General features: G+C 39.4%; 1 protein-coding gene across 1 annotated transcript in view; it reads left to right on the top strand.

Annotated features, from left to right (window-relative positions):
- The window catches only part of sntg2 (syntrophin, gamma 2), an 80,483-nt gene that overhangs the window by 30,023 nt on the left and 29,606 nt on the right, over positions 1-20,854 (top strand). Inside the window, exons 7-9 of the mRNA XM_039786469.1 lie at positions 493-580; positions 4,275-4,357; positions 16,728-16,852. Coding sequence (XP_039642403.1) covers positions 493-580; positions 4,275-4,357; positions 16,728-16,852 — 296 coding nt within the window. The remainder of the gene's footprint in view (positions 1-492; positions 581-4,274; positions 4,358-16,727; positions 16,853-20,854) is intronic.

Here is a 20,854-nt window from a genome sequence, read left to right as displayed (position 1 = left end):
ATGTGCATTTAGGGTATGTAGAAGTGACCTTGCATGTTAGATGTGACCGTCAAGTGTTATTTTCTCGCTTTTCGAAGATGCACCGAAGATGGACAGATGTAATATATTAATCCTGTAAACCTAACCATGCTTGAAAGCCTCTTTTGAAACTTGGACTCGACATGTTTGAGGACGCATTTTCTGTCACTTAGACATCCGATAATCAGACATTCAGAGCATAATTACTTTGTGGTGTGAGCTGTCACTTTGCTGCTGCCTGTCAGAAGAGAAACGCGGGCAATTCCGCCTTTGATTTAAGTGAAGCAACTTCTGTCAGGCTTGAACTTCTGACTACATATTCTTTACTCATCTTCTGTTATATTTGTGTACAGCTTGACATGAATGGCATGTTTCATTTATAAGATTACATTTTATCTTGCAGTATCACTCACAATTGTTCTCACTCTCTTGCTGTCTATCTCTATCTCACTTTCCCTCCCTCTCTCCTGTCAGGTTCACCTCTTGCGCACTGCAGGAGATGAGGTCACCATCACTGTTCGCTACCTGCGAGAAGTTCCATCATTTCTAAAACTGCCTCTAGGTAAGAGTCCTGTAGTTTGGATGCCATGCAATCTCACAATAAACTTCATTTCACGGAGCATTTTTAGCAATAAGGGAACACATTTATGGGAGATTGTCTTTTTGTGCACCTTGGTGCTTTAAAACAGTTCAATAGATGAGCATTTATTTCAAGATAATAAATTGTTATGCTCAGTGGCCTGAGGCAAGCACTAATGTTAGAAACACCCAGAGCTGCAATCCCCCTGCTCCTGTATTTACCTCCAGCAGCTTGAAGAGATGAAATGATTCCGTCGACTGTAAAAAAATAATGGGACAGAGCTGCCGGGCCTGCAAAGTGAAGCCAATGCGGAAGTGCCAATTTTCCAGCAGGTGGCGACTCCACTGGTTGTAAAAAGCAGTCTGATTACATAGACGTCTATGAAAAAATGACCCTATTTCTTACTTGATTTATTACCTCAGTAAACATTTTCATAATGAGTTTATGGTCTCAATGCTACTTTCAAGTCTTAAATACAGCATGATGTTTAAAACATGTATATTTGATTTTACAGGAATAGTTTAAAATTAGCTTTCTTTCTAAGCATTGTCTGTATGCTAAATATGAAGCTACTGCTAGTAGACGGTTAGCATGGCTTACTCTAAAGACTGAAAGTGGGGGAATCAGCTAGCCTGACAAGAACTCTTGCATCTTGTCATTTTTACACTTCAGATTTATGGATGGATTAAACAAAACTGATATAGGGCCCTATCTTGCACTCAGCGCAATTGCCTTTGTACACCGACGCATGTATCATTCCTATTTTGCACCCGACGCACAGTGGACTTTTCCCTCCACAGACGCACGTCGGTAAATTAGGGAATGTATTTGCGCTCCCGGGGGCGGTTCAGCGAAAAGAGGAGGCGTGTTCCGGCGCAAACGTTACTTTGTGCTATTCTGAAGTTTCAGAAAACAATTCCGCCACTGACCATGAAAAACCTGGTCTAAAGTCAGTGGCGCTAGTCTAAAGTCAGTAGCGCCTTATTCAGATGCTATTGCAAACCATACATAATTACAAAGGAAAATATTACTGAAAATGCGCTCCAGGTGTTTGGATAGGTCAGGAGGCACTTTACAGTACAGTCCTCAAAAAGTCGCAGCATTCTTTGTGGCTTGTTGTGTTTTACACATTTCCATGAATCATGGATGTGTTGATGACATAAATAAGGAAATATTAGAGGACTTAAGGAGACGTGATGTTGAACTACAGCGGGATGTGGTCCGGGAGTAATGCGCGATGCGCTCCTGGTGGAGCGGGTGGACGGAGATGGAGTGGGGGGAGGAGGAAGGGGCACAACAGGTGCAGGTGGTGCGTTTGGAGGCCCACGCTCCATGGCTGCAGCAATCCTCTCCAGACTTGAGGAGATGCGCCCGAGTGGCCGCAGCAACATCACCACCCGGACAAGACGGGCATTTATTACTTTGCCACATCTCGCATCGGCAGCTCCTGTTGGCGTGCGCCAGGCAAATCCGCCGTCATAATAGCAATCCGCCATGGAACAAGCGCGCCTGCTCTTAAAGGGAATGTGAGATGACGCTCTGATTGGGTTATTGCACGTTACGCCCAAACCACACCTCGCTACTTCAGACCAACCCATTTTAGATTTGCGTCGGGCGCAAGAGTCATTTATCCCGCCGGTAAAATAGCAACAGTGGCCGAGATCCGCCCACAAAGCTACTTGCGTTTTGTGTTTCATACTTGCGTTTCAGATCGTTAAAATAGGGCCCATAATGTGTTTTAGGCTTTAACTTTTGGACAGAGCTTGGCTAGCTCCCTTCTTAAAATCGGTATGCTAAGCTAACCAAACCAAACCCTGGCTCCAGTTTCATTTCAAACTGAAGATATGAGAATGCTTCCTCATTCTTCTCATCTTACTCTCAGCAAGAAAGCGAATAAATGTATTTCAAAAAAAAAAATCCTTTTAAAGTCTTAGATACATAGCCAAGACAAATATGATAGGGTGCATCATAGAGCTTAGATCGGGCACAAAAAAATCAAGCCCGACCCTACCCGAACCTGTGCCGGCCCGACACATTAACTGGAATTATGAGCCCGAGCCCGATTTCAACCCGGCACTTTTTTAATGTGGGCCGTTACAACTGACGTTCTTAACTACAATTCAAAGTTGTATGAACTGTAGAAATCTGTTTAAAATAATCTTAATGAATAATGCAACACGAGCAAAGAATATAAACTGCGTTGTTTGTTTATTCAGAATGGAATGGATCCGAATGAAGAAACGTAAAAAACAACAACAAAAAAAACAACTCCTTTCTCTATTTCAGCCTCTATGGGCTGAAATATGGGGTCTTGACATATTTCAGCCCATATGCCTCGCCCTCATGCTTGGAGAAGACAAAAGAGGATGTTGAAGGCTGACTATAATCTTTTCTGCCACGGCGAGCCTGCTTCATGTGTCTGTTCATCATCCAAGTCCCTGTTTTATTTGTTGTCATAGGCGAGCAGCGTGCCACACTTAATGCACTCAACAAAGCCGACACATATCTTGTTACTTCCCATGACTTTTTAAAAATGGTTCCATACCTCAGACTTTCCTCCAACCTTGCTCAAAGGTAATTCTCCTGTTTTTCTTTTTTTCTTTACATCCTCAAGCTCCATGTTGCACTTAAGCCCCACAATACAGCCCAGCAGCCCCGGTGTGATGTGTGCGAGAGGAGGAGACTCGCACATGACAAGTGTTGCATTTTGTAACTGTAGTCCAACTTTTTTAACTTTTTGGACACATTTGTTACTTTGGCCAAAATATAGCCCATATAGATAATATTTCTGATTATGGCATAGCCTTCTCCCCACCCAGTTAGGCTAATAAAGTTAAGATTATAAAAAAAAACTAAACTCTAGTGCATCATAGACACTTTACATCTGGGGCTTCATCTGTTCACAGTCGTATGTTACACACAAACGTGCAGCTAAACCACCAATCATTTCTAATCTTATGAATTAGCTGTATGCACAAAGTGAATGAAGAACATGTAATTCAGTCTCCACCTGCAATCATAATGGTCATTTTGTATCATTTACTGTACCTAATTATGAAGAGCCCACAGATGTAGAAAAATAATACTAATATACAGTATGTACCTGAATATTTAAAGCTGATAAAACCACCACAATCTCACAAATTCTGTGAGGAATCCAGCCTTCATATCTTGTGGTTAACATTCATAGGAAGGCACCAGTGCAGAGACGCTCAGGTTTTGCTGTAGGGTGTTTGGCCAGTGAGTGATGTTTTGTTGCCTGAGAACGAAAAGGTTCAACGGTTCTAAGCCGCTCTTTGTTTCACCATGGCACAAATGACAAGGATGAGATGGCCAGGAGCAGTCTGCAACACTTTACCGAGTGCGACCGAATCCGAAAGAAGGTCCTCTAATGCCAAGCTAATATCATATCAAAGAGTAGCATTGGTCTCTTTTGGATGCGGTCTGTGAGATTAAATGTATGACTTAAAGACAGGGCAGCCGAGTAAAGTCAATATCAAAATTTAACACTATGATCTGTGTTTGAGGTCTAGGTAAAGCGCTTGACTTATTTTCTTTGTTTCTGAAGGAAGGAAATAATAATGAAAACACGGCAGGAAGTTGGACTGAATGTTTAACCGTGATTCATCAAAAGCCTTTTTGTAAAGAACATGAATAATTCTCCTTTCTGTCTCAGGTTCTCCTGGGCCGTCCACTCACAGCAGAGTATCCTCTCCGTTGTTTGACAGTGGCTTACATTTAAATGGGAACGGGAACGCGGTAAGAGAGATCCATTTGGTGTTGCATGTATAATGTTTGAAAGTAGCCCCTTCACTCTGCAGTGTGTTTTGTCAGCATGGAGATTTCAGTGCGTGTATGCAGTATGACTGCTAAATATGTACTTCAACATAACATTGAGTCCATTAAGACTGTCTGAGCCATTCATGTTATCATTTATGTGCACATTACAAGACAACACTCAAACTAATTTGAGTACCTTACGTGTGGTTTCGAAGGCTAAGGTGAAAGAGCTGCTATCTCAAGCTGGCTCTTCAACGAAGAACGGTTAGCAGCTGTACGCGACGCATACATCATAGTAATCTAAATTCCAATAGAATGGTTCATCTCCATTTGGATCTATATCACATAGTAATAGACCATTATAACCTTTATTTATTGGTTCATTGAGAGCAAGCTCTTTTCCAATGACGCCCAGATTACAGCACGAATTAAAAGATAAACGATCTCAAAAATTACAATACAAATAAAAAGATCATAAAATAATCTGATCATAAAAGAATACCCAAATTACAATATGTAAAAAACAACCAAACAAAAAAAACACAATTGCGAGATAAATGTGCCTGATTCTTGTCATTCCAGTGCAGTCTTTGAGGAAATAATGACAATATCCTATAATGAAAACCCTGTACACAGATGTCATTCATGCTCATTATAGCCCTTGCTAAAGTAAAGGAGGGCTAAAGTGATGCTGGGATTTCATGTGAGGGTCCCAAAAGTCAGAGTCACACACGCCAAGACATTTTGTCATGTCCTAGCTGTAATTGATAACATTAAAAACATTAAAAATTACAAAAACATTAAAAACGACTGCACTCCGTTTTAGGTGAGCTACTTCCAGGGTCCTTGTGTTGTAGATGCCGGCTCACTGGAACACTTGATGGAACAAAGCCATCGTTAACTAAATTAGTTTCACCTTGTGCTTTTCCTGTTAGTCAAAATGTCCGCTGTGAAAAAGGTCTGTCTACCAAGGCTTGCAATAACTTTGCCTCCTTCTTCACAGACAAAATTCAGAAAATTAGACAAACAGTGCTTCCATATCAAGTACAGGATATGTGTTGTCACAGTGTTCACACAAAACAAAATCAAATATGACACAATTTCATACAATCAACCATAACAACCTGGAAGACATTATACAACACCCGAAAACCTCCTCCTGTTGCCTTGATATTCTACCAACGGGTGTTTTGAAAAATGTTTCGAATTGTTTGGCTTCTGATCTTCTACAGATTGTAAACACATCTCTGCTCTCAGGTATCTTTCCACAGGCCCTGAAAACTGCAGTCATCAAGCCACTCCTAAAAAAGAACAATCTAGACACGTCACTAATGAGCAACTATAGGCCGATATCAAACCTTCCATTTTTAAGCAAAATCATAGAAAAAGCGTTTTTTCAACAACTCAACCTTTTCTTATCACTAAACAACAGTTTTGATGCCTTCCAGTCAGGTTTTCGACCACACCACAGCACTGAGACGGCTCTCGTTAAAGTCTTTAATGACATCCACTTAAACACAGATGGTGGCAAAATTTCAGTCTTAGTATTACTTGATCTCAGTGCTGCATTTGATACAGTCGACCACGACATATTACTTGACCGATTGGGAAAACTGGGTTGGTCTTTCTGGCTCAGTACTAAAGTGGTTTGAATCCTATTTAAAGAATAGGGACTACTTTGTGTCTATAGGTAATTATACATCTGAGCATACAAATATGACGTGCAGAGTTCCCCAAGGCTCAGTTCTGGGGCCTCTTCTGTTCAACATCTACATGCTTCCACTGGCTCAGAATATGGAAAACAACAAAATAAGTTACCATAGTTATGCGGATGACACACAAATTTACATAACCTTATCGCCAGGGAATTATAGCCCAATACGACAACTGAATATGTGCATTGAACAAATTAACGACTGGATGTGCCATAACTTTCTTAAGTTAAATGAAGAAAAAACTGAGGTGGTTGTTTTTGGAGCAAAAGAGGAACGATTAAAGGTCAGCACTCAGCTTCAAACAACAATGTTAAAAACAACAGACAAAGCCAGAAATCTTGGTGTAGTCATGGACTTAGACCTGAATTTTAAAAGCCACATTAAGACAATTACAAAATCAGCCTATTATCACCTTAAAAATATATCAAGGGTTAAAGAACTTATGTCTCAGCAGGATTTGGAAAATGCTTTTATCTTCAGTAGACTTGACTACAGTAACGGTGTCTTTACAGGTCTCCCTAAAAAATCAATCGGGCAGCTGATTTAGAACGCTGCTGCCCCAGTCCTCCCTAAAACCAAGAAAGTGGATCACATCACTCCAGTACTGAAGTCTTTACACTGGCTTCCAGTGCCTCAAAGAATTGATTTCAAAATACTTTTGCTTGTTTATAAATCACTAAATGGTTTAGGTCCAAAATACATTTCTGATCTGCTACTACACTATGACCCACTCAGACCTCTCAGGTCGTCTGGGACAGGTCTATTTGTTGTCCCCAGAGTCAGAACTAAACAGGGGGAAGCAGCGTTCTGTTTCTATGCACCACATATCTGGAGAAAATGTAAACATTTTTTCTAGTAACTTGCTACGATGGACAAAGGATGTGTAGGGCCGTTTTTAAAAATGACCCTTTGCATTGATCTTGGTGGAAGAATCTGATTTAAAAACCAGCAGTTTACAATGAACCTCACTACATTAGGGACTATATTTTACTTAACATTGGAGGGCAGCAGGGGCAGAAATACTAATCAACTCTCATTAACTATAGGGACTTTATTATTTTTGCTAGCTCAGTAGGGCTAACCACTAGAGAGGCACCAGCAGCACTATCGGCTGCAGTCTGAGCATCTGCCTCTCTTTGGACTGTGGCTCGTGTAAATCCGCTTTGACTTTGACATGTTATTAAATGTAAAGTAATCCATAATGTCCTCTACAGTACTATTGGCACCCATATTTTGGACAAACACCGTAATGAAACTTGTCTCAGCCAAACTCTCCCTCCCCTCTTGTTCTTCCACCCTCCACTGATGTCCAAATAGGTCAGAGGGTGATATAAGTAAACTAGACTTATACATTTTTCAAAAACATTAGTTGATTATGTTATCTACAAACTTACCCTGTTTTCATAGCCCTACACAAAAAGTAGCAATACAGCAACAGAAATTCCTCCTGTGTAAAACCACACAAACAGTCCAATTGGCAGCTGGGCTTTCTCAGATCACAAGGAAGAACAAATGTCCAAAATGATTCATTTTGTTCTGTTACTCTGCAAAGCTTTTATTAGCTCCTTGAGCTTGCCTGATCTTAGAGTGGTGATGGCTGTGATTACAGTGTGTACTACTGGGATGATAGGTGGGAGTAGTTTCCCTGTAGTAGCAGCTGATTCTACAGAGGGGCATTTCAAACTTACCAAAGCACAATGTGATGCAGACAACTCAACACCCGAAAACAGGACAAATTCAACTCTAGCTTCCAAAAACGTATGATAAATGATCCGTAATGCTGCCCATCGTGGAGGAATGGCCCAGGTAACCAACTATCACCAACTATATCTGTGAGTACATAGTTACAACTGTGTTGCAAATATCAAGAGCTAGAGCTCTTCTAACCAAATGTTACATATCTTTTTTTTTTCCCACCAAAATTGGTATATGCAGGTTTTTTAAGCGCAGGTAAACACACTAAAAATAGGTAATTGACTCTTTTCTTACTGCAAGTAGACAGGTATGCCTTTCTGCTTTTTTTTCCTGGTGTGTCCGACTAATATTGAATGATATTGTAGCGCTGCTTGGGCAGAGACAGATGGAATTTGTGGCCGTGGTGACAGAAGTTACCAATGGCACATCATAGCATCGCGCCGGAAAGGGGCAAAAAGTTAGTGTGTCCATCCCAAGCCCTTAGGAAGGGTGCTGGGCTTTAAAGCCAATTTGACATAGTGGCCAAACCAGGCAATTGCAACTACCATCACATGATGCCATGTGGCCCAAAAAGACTTTTCCCCATAGACTTGCATAGTGAATGAGACGTCAACCCCTAAAAAAAATGACTCGTTTCACGATCAGAGTTTGATCAGTTCGGTCCGATAAAATTTGAAAAGTCTAAATAAGCCGCACGGTTAAATCATTTTATCCCCATTTCAGTTAGCAAAGTGCTTAACTGAAAGTAGCTGACTCGTTCTGGCGAAAGTCTCCAATGCGCCTGCCCTATAGGGCACACCGCGCGGAAGCAGTGCCGATCATCTGGTTAGTTTTATACATGGCAGTTTAACTTTTTTGGCTTTTTTTTATTTTTTTTGCTGAGCAACTTTCATATGAATGAACGGGGCCCCGCCTCATACCCTGTATCCATTTCTCCTTATACATCCATGGTCCACCTGGGTGTCATGTTTTCATCACTGCTGATTGTAGCAGATAAATAGCTGTGACTATTTTTTCTTGGGAATGAATGCCGACTTACTTTTCCAATTAAAGACAAAAGCAATATGTGAGTGCTTTTAATGGCCAGTGGAAAACGGGCTATACTTTTAATGAATGTATAGTAGTGGAAAAAAATGTAAATGTTTTTTTTCTTTCTTTCTTCTTAAAGCCAATATTTCACCGTTTTGAATGGTAAGGCTTGAGAAAATTGCATATTAATATGGTAATCTATAATGAAAGGAGTCGACGTAAAGACAGCATCTCTTGCTCGTCATTTCACATGAATTATTCAGAGAACGCACGAAGGACAGCAGGTGGCCACTTTAACCTTTCAAAGATAATCTAGATTTAAAGTGTTTCCATTTAAATCCCTTGCAGGAGCTAGATGATGCAAAAATCCCTGGGACCTGGGCCTTCACATTGTCTGCTTTTCTTTCAATTCCAGTATGTGCACTTGGTTTATCTGAGAAAGAAAATAGACCCTGAAATATGCTTACCTATGCAAAAAAAGAAGTTTTGATTCGATGTGACGTAACGTGTCAGCAGACAGCAGGGATCTTTACAATTAATTCTATGGTTGAAGTTGAAGACTAGGTGGCTGACAAACACAATTAGACAGGATGTTTCCTCACCTCAGAAATAATGTTCAAGCAGTGAAAAACACAAAATAGGAAGAGGTGGCCTGCAGTTAGATTTTGCTCATGTCAAGTGAGATTCCTCACAAATAAGGATTATGTGAGTTTTTATTTGCTTGTTGTGTTTTTTTTTTTTTTTTTTTCTTCTCCCAGTACAGGAAAAGTTGTAAATTCACTTTAATGTTAAGACTATAATGATAGGAAGCCTCCAGACAAAGATTTGCAGCAAAGTAGGGCAACTCATAACTTATTTTCTTTTTCACCAAAATAAAAAAAATGACCTTGCATTTTATTAAGCAATTCTGCATCATATGAAATAGTCTGTAATGGAAAGTGTCATTAAGCCTGAAGTTGAGCAATGGTTGGAATAGTAAATGACCTCAGACGTACTACACAACTTCTGCACATTATGTATAGTAAAAAAGATGAACTGGGGGTACCTAATTTATTTCTTCAAGAGTTCAAGAGAACGTTTGCTTTTAATGAAACAAAAATTAAATTGACTTCAAAAGAGTCAATGACCGTAAGATCAATTAGTTACATAAGGTTTCCTAACAAAATGATTAAATGTGCCTTGCAATAAAACTATACGCTATATAAAGTAAAATATAATACCATAGCATGTTAAAATAACTGGTGATTGAAATACTGCACTGTCCTTACGGTAAAGCCGCAGGTTTCACACACTCAACAAAACTCAGGTCTTTCCTGAATGCAGGCTTACAATTAAATTATTTTTCATTTGAAGTGTTCCTTCTGTCCTCTTTGTCTTAGCCTCTCTCCATTGCACTTCTTCCCTGAAAGGCTTAAGGTCAGCAGCAATATTTTTTTGTGTTGCTGTCCTAAAAGGCTGAAAATAAGAAAAAATAAACTGAAAACAGATAAAAAAAAAAAAAAAGTTAACATGAAAAAAAAAAAAGATTTTGCACTACTAAACCCAGCAAACTCGGGGGCAGGATGAAAACTTTACAGATAAATCTTTGTTCTTTTGAAAGACAACCATCCACTTAAACTTCTTAAAGCTATAGTGCGTAGAGGAATTCTAAGTAATGACGACAAAACGGTTTGCGCGTCCTCGTGATCCAAGCCTTCCGTGATTGCACACCGCCCCCACCCATCCTCCACGCGGTTGCTAGTAGCCAAGGAGGACACCGAGGATTAAAAAAACATGAAGCACTCTTCAGAAGAGGCAATTATCCTCACTTGATTTTCTGCACGCGAAAGTCACCGGACGACACCAGTTTCTGAACATAGCCGTACTGAGAAATACAGAGAGAGTTGTGTGGAGCGGATAGTCTTAATTAGCTTTGTATCAACTCATTTGGTAATGGCTTGAATGTAACGGACCTCATTAATATAAAAAAGTTACGCACTAAAGCTTTAAGTTAGCATTTACATCTGAAAATACAAAAACCGAAGTGTATTTAATTATTTTAGTTTAGGCAGAACCTGCAAAGGTGACATTTAATAGTACAGATGGCTGCAGGAAGTTTGAGTATTAAACCTTACATTACTTGGTTGTAATTTAAAAATAGGTCTGGTGTTATGATTGTGAAAACATTACACTCTATTTCAGCATCTGACATGCTAATGACTAACATTAGTCTAATACTAGCTGCCACACTCACACAACTTAAGCATCATCCTTCTCTGTAGGTGATTGAAATTCACTAAGCTTTGTCTTCAGTAGGCTCTCTCGACATTGAAAAGGCTGATAGTTTTCCTTCTCATTGCACCCAGGACCATTTACCTCCCAGAGTCGTTTACATGCAGTCAAATTATGCGTCATTCACCTCTGAAGTATCATATTCAATAAGTAGTGTTTGACTGATGTGAAGAACTCTGTGGCTTGAGTTCCTCTTTTCCAGTTTCCTCAGTTGAAGCAGGTGCTTTGTCAGTGTAATCCACTCTGACAGCCTGATAGTTTTCCATTTCCTGCCACCTCACCTACTCGCTGCAGAACTCCACTTGAGACATAACTAAAACATTTTGTCCTGGTTTGACATAAATGGAGCAAAGCATGATAATTTCTTCAGAAATGTAGTAATTACTGCATGGTGAGGAGCTGACAGGGGTCTGCATGCGACATGTTGTAGTTCAGCAATGATGTGATTCACTTTGCGAAGGTAGGCCGTTTTACTCTGCTGTTCACTGTTGACTACATTCAGCCCAGAGGCTATTTTAATGCTCAGGTAATATGTTCTGAAATTTTGAATTCAGGGAAAAGCATGTGACTTTTAAAAAAATTTTTTTTAATGATGAACACCTCTACCTGTACTGTGTGTATAATGCTACAGGAGCTGCATCAGATTGTTTGCAGTTGTCTGGAGGAGTTTGGGGATTTTGTGCTGACAAATGATCTTTAGCTGCAGGAATGATTCACTGTTTGATGGCGCTAAAGCTTCACTCATTTGATCCCTGGGCTTGTAACTCATTTGATAATGTGTAATGCATCTGTTCTTCATTGAGTGCGGTGTGATTTGCATTTAAATGTGGCACTCTTCCAGCTATCAAAGCTTTTGTCAACCTATGGTGCCTTTTGAATGCTTTTTGAAGCTCTGCCATCAGTACCAGAGGGATTTTGAACCATTGTAGAGGCATCTACAATGCATCACAATTAGTTGTTTTGGGCTGTGAAGCCACAATTCTACTAACTGTAATAATCATGGAATTAATGTTCTCTACCACACTTTTTCAAAAAATTTTAAAAGTTCTTAACCAACCACATGTGCTCTCGACAGCATTCTAGGTAACCTTACAAAAGAACTGTTCGCTCTGCTAGGAAGCTCTCTGCTCAGCATCATTAATAAATCTCTCAGTTCTGGTTTTGTACCCACTGCTTTTAAAACTGCAGTGGATACTCCAACGAAAAGACCTAACCTCTGACCTCGACCTAAGCAATTACAGACCAGATCTCGCCGTCATGGCCAAGCGGTTAGATAAGGTGGTTGCTAGCCAACTCACAGCCTATCTATTCAGAAACGTCTTCTTGAGTTTCAATCTGGGTTCAGATCCAAACACTGACCAAATGACTTCTTAAATCACTGCCATGGATTCTGATCTTGTATCCTGCTCTAACTAGATTTGACACAACTGCTTAGCTTAAGTCGCTGACAGTAAAGGCTACAAACCATGACAGAAATCTTGGTGTAGTCATGGACTTTGACCTATTTTTAACATCCACATTAAGACAGTTAAAAAAAATCTGTTTATTATCCCGTCAAGAATATATCCAAAACTAAATGGCTTATGTCTCAAGAGGATTTAGAAAGTGTTTATCGTTAGACTACTGTAACCCTGTCTTTACAGGTCTCAGATCAGAATGCTGCTGCGTTCTGAATCATATGCCACGCAAAGAATTTGCTTTTAAAATTCTACTGTACGGTTTATAAAGCACTGAATGGTTTCGGGCCAAAATACATTTCTGATCTGCTGCCCAGTTATGAACTGTCCAGACCTCTCTGGGACAGGTCTGCTTACTGTCCCCAGAGTCAACACTAAACACAAAGAAGCAGCATTCAGTTTCTATGCACCACATATCTGGAGAAAATTTAAACATTTAAATTTAATTTAAACGTCTCATGCCTTTATGTCTTATGTAAAGCACTTTAAATGAATTGCCTTGTTGTTGAAATGTGCTATACAAATGTATTTGCCCTGCCTTTATTCTTTGTAAAGGATTTCCTCGCGGTTATACGGCCATCACCCATTATTTTGTTACAGTTATATAAAGCCTTCAAGCCACTGAATATGAGAGCACGGAGTAGGGCTTTGACTCCGAACTTCGTTATTCGAATATCATTCGAATATTAAAAAAAATTATGATATTCGAACGAATATTAGCCAGCCCTTAATATTCGAACCTGTTATGGGCATTATTTTTTGTAAATGCGTTTCCTTGTAAACGTTGTTTTCAGTTCAGATTCCGAGGCTTTTTCACGCATTTCAAAATGTAACTACACGTCGCGGCGACGCACGTCTCGGCCGTGGCTCGGTAGCGTTGCATTCCCCCAGGGCCAGGCCAGGGCCAGGCCAGCTCAGCCGCGTCTTTCTCCCGTCGCGTTCCGCTGTCTCTCGTACCTACACTGGCCCCGCACCCTGTCCCTTCTCCCCTTTCTACCTGCCCAGTGATGGGTCGTTCGCGAATGAGCGGTAGGTGAACGACGGGAGCTGGCTCACATATAGCCTATAGAAATTAAATCATTATGAAATAATGAGTGAATTTTATTTTATTTAAAATAATTGACTAATTCAAAGAACAAAAAAATAATTATATAGGCACACATTAGTTTCGACTGTCTGATCAGCCTCACATTCTGTTCCTGTCAATCATACACAAGGTGTCAACCAATTATACGACATGAGGGAGGGGCCGAGCCATCACACACACACACACACACACACACACACACACACACACACACACACACACACACACACACACACACACACACACACACACACACACACTGTCAAACTCGGAGGAGAGGACAGAGGAGGAAAAATGGCTCTAAAAACAAAACTGAGAGAAAAAGAGGGACCAGTTTAATCCTTTCAGTTATTTATTTTTCTTTAATATGGGTTCTATTATGTTGTTCAGATTCAGATTGTATTTGTTTTGAATGTTGTTTCTATACATTAAAAAGTTGTAATTTAAATGCAAATGTTTAATAGTATTCTTTTTTTATAACCAATCAATGCATTTTTAAAGAAATTGTGAGACATTGTGAGTATGACTTTATTTAATAATTTAATTAGAATTGTTTTTCACACCTATCATAGTCAAAACATACATTTTTTTTTTTTAAAGACCAGTTTGTGAGCCAAAAGAGCCGGCTCTTTTCAGTGAGCTGAGTCAAACGAGCCGGCTCACGAAAAAGAGCCGGAATGCCGATCACTATACCTGCCTGCTCAGTGCTGCTGCAGAACAAAAGAGAAAGGTGACTGTTTCGGCGGCCACAGGAGAGAAATACCTTGCTTGCTCGCTGGACAATACTGGCGACTCATTTTTTATTTTACAGAAAGTCGCTGTCTTTTCTACAGAAAGTCGCCAGATTTGTCGCTAGTCGCTTTTGTAAAAAAAAGTCGCTAAGTTGGCAACACCGCCCACACACACTGGCTCGACGCACACACCAGCTCACGAGTATAAACATCAGACCGCATCAGACCAGTTACGTACGCTACGGTGAAAGCTCCGAACTTCCTGTCGAAAGCATACGGTTTGTGTTTAATCCAGGGTCTGACTTTTAATTTTTTATTTTTTTTTAAACTGAAGGCATTTAATGGTCAAAATATTATTAATAAATATTTGAATATATTCGAATATTAATAAACAAACAAACTTCGAATATGATTTTTGGGCAAAAGTCAAAGCCGTAGCACGGAGTGGCCGATCGGACACAATATTGGCATAGTAGACTGCTAATGTAGGGATACAAGTGTTGGCCATTATAGTGATTGTGTATTGCTGAAAAGTGCTTTCTAAAGTAATTTAAAGTCTTGCTTGCCACTATGTGTATTGCCACAACCAGAAAGTATCCATAACCATGTCACATTCACACATGTATTATTGCTACAAGCCAGGCATGTTAAGCTTCAACTTGAGTTTGTTCTAATGCTTATTACTGCCTATGAAAATCCTCCTCTTACAAAAATCCATTAAGTGTCACAGTTGAGTGGAGTAGGTAAATCTAAACGCAAGAGACTGCAGACAGCAGGAACTTGAGGACCACTCAAGGCAGGCAAAGGGTAAATCCAGACAGCTAGCTAGACTGTCCAATCTGAGTTTTCTGTTGCACGACTAAAACAACTTTTGAACGTACACATGTTCCACCGAAACAAGTTTCCTTCCCGAGGCTATTTTGCAGAAGCACCATTGCTCTGTCCGGCGGTTAGCGCGCCATTGACGATTGTGATTTGTCTAAAGAAAGTGCACGTTTTTCTCCCATCCCGGAATGCTGTGTGGACTAGCCAGACCCACCTCCACAGCACTGTGAAGGTCTGGCAAAGCGAGAATAAGGGAACTGTGACCTGCCATAACTCAATGTCTAATGGGACGAAATGTTGAAGTGATAATATTTTATACCCCAAAAGGCCAAAGGCCAACTCAACTGCCATTATTCAACGCCATAACTCGGGAACAGAAGGGCAGACATTTGGATGGATACTGAATTGGTGACGCTTAGCTTGGGTGCCCACCTTGAAACTGTGGAGATTGTATAGATCTTCTGTGCTGGGGGGGTTGAAGATGTGTGTCCATGATTTGCCAAACAATACACTTAATACCTTTTTATTAAACTGCTTTAAAGTCTTTAGTACATACTGTATATTATGAGTGTAGAGGGACATGGATGCAAACTTCACCCTGACTGCTGTTATATGCCTCCACCAACCAAAGTGGTAATTCTAGTTTTACTGGATGTATCTGTGCACAGGGAAGACTGAAAATATATGCTTACGATCTAATCCATCAGGACTGTTAGCTTTTTTACCAACTAGTATTGGATATTGATTGTTTTTATTAACCTACTTTTTAAATACATTTATATTTTCTTTAAAATATTATTTGCACTCTCGTAAAGATTGTTCTGAATTTGGATTTGAATTGCCTCAAATTGCTCAGTGGCCTGATTGGTAGCTGATGAAAAGTAGAAAAAAAAGGTATTTAATACCATATACACAGACCTAAATTGTCTGCAGATAGCAGCATCTTAAAATACAGTTGCTATAGCAGCAAAACCAAAGTGTGCAGAATGTGAGTCTTCTAAATCAAGGAGAAGATCAGAACAAGTAACCTCTTTTTACTGTAGCCAGAGATGAGTTTCCTTTTTGAAACCCAATTCTGAAGAGCGCAAAAAACTGAGAGAAATTTGAACATGTCAAATATTTACGGGAAAAAAAATGTGTTCAATTTAATGCAGCGCTGACTCAGCACAGAGTAGAAAATGCAGTCCGGCTCTGCTGTCTGCTTCATTAACACATGATGCAGAATGAGAGGAGAGAAGACTTCGGTTATTGCAGAAAAAAAAATAAAAATACTTGTTTACAGTACATTTGATAATCAGGCATATGGAGAAAAATTACAAGTGCTCAGGACTTTCACTAGACAGTAATGTTCAAAAGTGCAGGTGTTCTCCTTACAGGAATTCTTGGTGTCAAAGTACATCATTTTGATGTTTACGTACTGTACAGCTGGTTAACCAGGGTTAAGAAATTAATTATGTGTTAATGCAAATGGTGCGGAATACATCCTAAATGACCAAAAGGGGCAGAAAGCTCATTGCGTTGTTCATGTATTCCATGCAGGTTCCTTCACCCCCGTCGCCCTCTGCTAATGAACCAAAGTATGAGAAGCGCTGGCTGGATGCCGTCTCCCTGCCCTTGTTGATGGCCAGAGTCTCCAGATACAAAGCTGGCACAGATAAATTAAGGTAAGGGTAATCCAGCATGATACAATTCACCTCGAAGGTGCACAGTTCACTGAGCACAGTTGTTGGCTTAGCGAGCACTTTTCATTTAAGCGAGAGGGTGTTAATGCCAATATCTATGCACAGGCATAAACGGCTTAAAAGGTCACCGCTGCTGTGAGGCTCGGGTATAGAAGGTGTGACTGTGAAAATACTGGTCGAACTTGTAAATGCATTTGATTGTTGCGCCTGTCCTTTTTGTATTGATTTCCATGTGTACAGTTGTTTTCCTTTTTAGAAGCTTTTTCAATCAGCATTTTCTATTTATAAACTGTGGGACAAAAGAAAACCTTAGAGGTGAATTGTTTTACAGAAATAACTAATGGTGCTACTAACATTTTTCATAACCTCCAGATCCCATATATCTCACTCCTGTTTGTGTGTGTGGTAGACTCGTGACTAATTACAGAATTATTATCAAAGTCTTCCATGAAGAGATTAACACCTTTTTACATTTACATAATTGGCAAATAAAAGACAGGACAGCTGTAGACCGGAAAGGGGGGAGAGAGAGGGGGAAGACATGCAGCAAATGGCCACAGGTCGGACTCAAACCCAGAGCCGCTGTGTTGAGGACTGAGCCTCTGCATATGGGCGCCCGCTCTACCAGGTGAACTGCCCAGGCGCCCAATCAAATTTTATACTTGGGTAACTTTCCTGGTCTAAGTCCAACGTTATTGTGACAGTTTAGTTTTAATAATATACTCGTATTCAAAGTTAAACTGTGGTACGTTTACAGTACAGCTGTATTGGCAGTTTACAATAAAATTGAATGTGGCATCCTTAGACATTATCAGTCAAGACATTTACAAAACACATTCTAACAGTCATGACAATTAAACATATCACATTATATCCTCTGGATTCAGATCACATTTAGCAGCACACAGATTTTGGTTTAGCAACAGGATAAGGGGGGATTCTAAATCAGCTGTTGGAGGGCAGAAGTTGGTATTCTTTGTTTACATGCGAAGTATGTGCATGCTCTTGCTGTGAGTTGCTTGAACGGAGTGTGCCACAGGTTGAACAATAATCTTCGTACACATTTTGATTTGGTGACATATAGGTTTAACAGATAGGATGCTGAGCCAGGCCCTGCTACAGTACAGCATGACATTCTGAATCACTAATTTAAAACAACCCCAAAAAAAAAAAATAGTCTGCCTACTGGTTCCAAAAGATCAGAGTCTACGAGGAAAGTAAATGCGCTGCTGTTTCTTCTTACAAATCCATGGAGTCCATGATAGATTGGCATCTTTCATAACACCACCCAGGTATGTTTATGAAGAGACTTGTAGAATTTCTACATTGTGACTTGTTACTGGAGACACCTGACAATCAGGAGGAAGGCCAAACCTAATTTCTCTTAAGAGTGTTTTTGTCACACCACTTTCATGCAAACGGGGAGCCCAAAGAAACATATAATTTTACACTTTTCTAATCAAGTTATTTTTTTTATTTAAATTAGAAATGATGTTATTTAGTTTTACACCTTAGGCAGCTGCCCATGATAAGGAAACATGCCATAATCTACAGGAGACTGTCCTCCTGTCCGTGGCGTAGAAAGGGTGTGGTCCGTTAACAGCAGTCAAAGCAGCTCCCCTTCAACCTGTGGTTACACTTGTACTGAAGTCATTGGAGTACAATAGAATAGGGGCAATGGCTCCAAGCAAATGTTGGATCATTGTTAATGATAGTATGATAATTATACTTATAAGTTATCATAGTAACCATCATCATGGATAAATAAGCCGACAAACATCAAATGGAACCATATACTGTAGATACGTTGAAAAGTATAATTTGATGTGATTGATTGATGTACTTTTAAGTCCGTGCAGCAGTGCATTTTATAACTGTAGAGAATTCTACAACGCCACTATTACTGTAAAATTAATATATTCTCTGTTTGTTAAGCCCTAAATTGCAACACTGGTCTCTCTTTCTTGAGTCAATTATTCAGTCAGTGAAATAATACATTAAAGAAGCACTGAACAGTTCACCCAAGTGAGCAAATTATGTATAAAATTGAATTAAAAATAAAAAAACTATTGAATGACCACAAACTCACTGTAATTCTATAGCAGATCCATAAAAATCTTAGATTGTAAAATGAGCATAAAATAAATAAAAAAAATTTGATATGAAGTTTAAAATATATCCACAATATTACATAGTACATGTAAGTAAATGTACTCACTTGTCTACTACTGTATCACTATGTCCGCCTACAGTAAAACAGCTGCTCCGCAGTCCACATCCCTGGCTGAGCAGTGCTCACACCTCTTTGCCTCAAGGCTTTCTTAGGATAAAGCAACAACCCTGTAATAATAATTCTGCCAATCCAATCAATGGTTTAATCACTGATTAGTGCAGAGTGAAATATTGAAGAAATGTATTGATGGGATTTGGATTTTATTTACACTAAGCCGTATCAACCCAGTGCTGAATCAGACATAGCGGAGTGCAGTCAATAAGAAGCCCTGGAGGCAGAGAGCACACCAGTAGAGTTTGCTCTACAAAACATGGCTGACATATATGACATACCAGAATTCACACATACAGATCAGATCATTGTGGTGGATGTTAACAGGGGTCAACTGCTGAATCTTTGACAAGATGATCTCAGAGGAACATGCTGACACTTACTGTTTTATTTCTTTCTTTCTTTAATCTAGTGCTGCTATGATCTGTGGCTAAAATACATTTCTCATTTTATCAGTGACATACAAAATAATGTGGAATGAAAAAACAATTTGAACTTTAGAACACAGCTACAAACTACAACTGAGGGTTATAATAATAATAATAATAATAATAATAATAATAATAATAATAATAATAATAATAATAATAATAATACTTTATTAATCCTGCAAGGGAAATTACAATGTATGGTGTGGCTTTATATCTGAAACACTGAAAATCCAATTGCCTTTTACATTTCCCAGAACACAAGTGGATTTTAGCCTTTGTCCAGATGACAGTTGCACGCAACAAAGGACCCCCAGCCAGCCGCTTGGTTGGCACCTTAACAGCCACCCAGGTTTTTTAGAAATCAAGGATTATGCAGGACATTTTCAAAGTCACCATCACTCACTGATAGCACAGTGTGGAAACAAACCTCTGCTGTATAAACATACATCTATTGCCACAAGTGTAAAGTAAACTGCTCCTTTTATACCTTTTTTTTAAATACAGATGTGATGTGTATAGTATTTTTCAGTTAGCAAACTGGCAAAGGAACTTTAATTCTTACTTTATGTTTATGTATTATTGTTTTAAATTAAAAGTTGGAATCAGATTTATTGCTGAGTTTTCTGTCAAACATGGTTATAAAAACGGTAAAAGTAAAGTTGTGATGTTCAAATCTATTGATCACGTCATCTTAAAATGAATGTGTGTCCAACAATTTTTCATATGGTTCACACATAAGTAGTTTTGTTACAGTTTAGGCTAAGGGTGAAACATGGAAACAAATAATGTTGTGTTGTCTCACAGTAGGCAGGGCAGGTTTGGGTCTTTTGTTGATCCTGTATTGTGTTCTCCAATGTTTTTATTTGTGTCATGTCTCTGCGTATAAATGTCTGGTCACACTAGGATTTAAAGATATGAAATTTTGTGGCAAAATTAATTCGAGTGGAAGGTAATGCAAAATTGAGCTGTGCAAATGTTACGCATTAAGTTTAACTTAGGTGATGAGCTAAGTCGTACCGTTGACCAATAGCAAGATGTCTCGACAGTGACTAGGGCTTGCAACTCCCACACTCCCACACTCCCACACCTTGAACACGAGACTCACGCAATTGACACTTTCACACGCTCTCACAGCACAAGTTCATTAATAATTAAAAACAATCTTAAACACACAGACCGTTACGGGCTGATTACCACTTACTGTGGTGTTTTATTCAACATGTTGTTAATGATGCATCATGTTTCAGATGTCCACCCTGTCTGTCCTCA

This window comes from Perca fluviatilis, chromosome 20 (assembly GCF_010015445.1).
Source record: "Perca fluviatilis chromosome 20, GENO_Pfluv_1.0, whole genome shotgun sequence".
Lineage (NCBI taxonomy): Eukaryota > Metazoa > Chordata > Actinopteri > Perciformes > Percidae > Perca > Perca fluviatilis.
The sequence above is the reverse complement of the archived record's forward strand: the minus strand, read 5'-3'. Positions and strand labels throughout refer to the sequence as shown.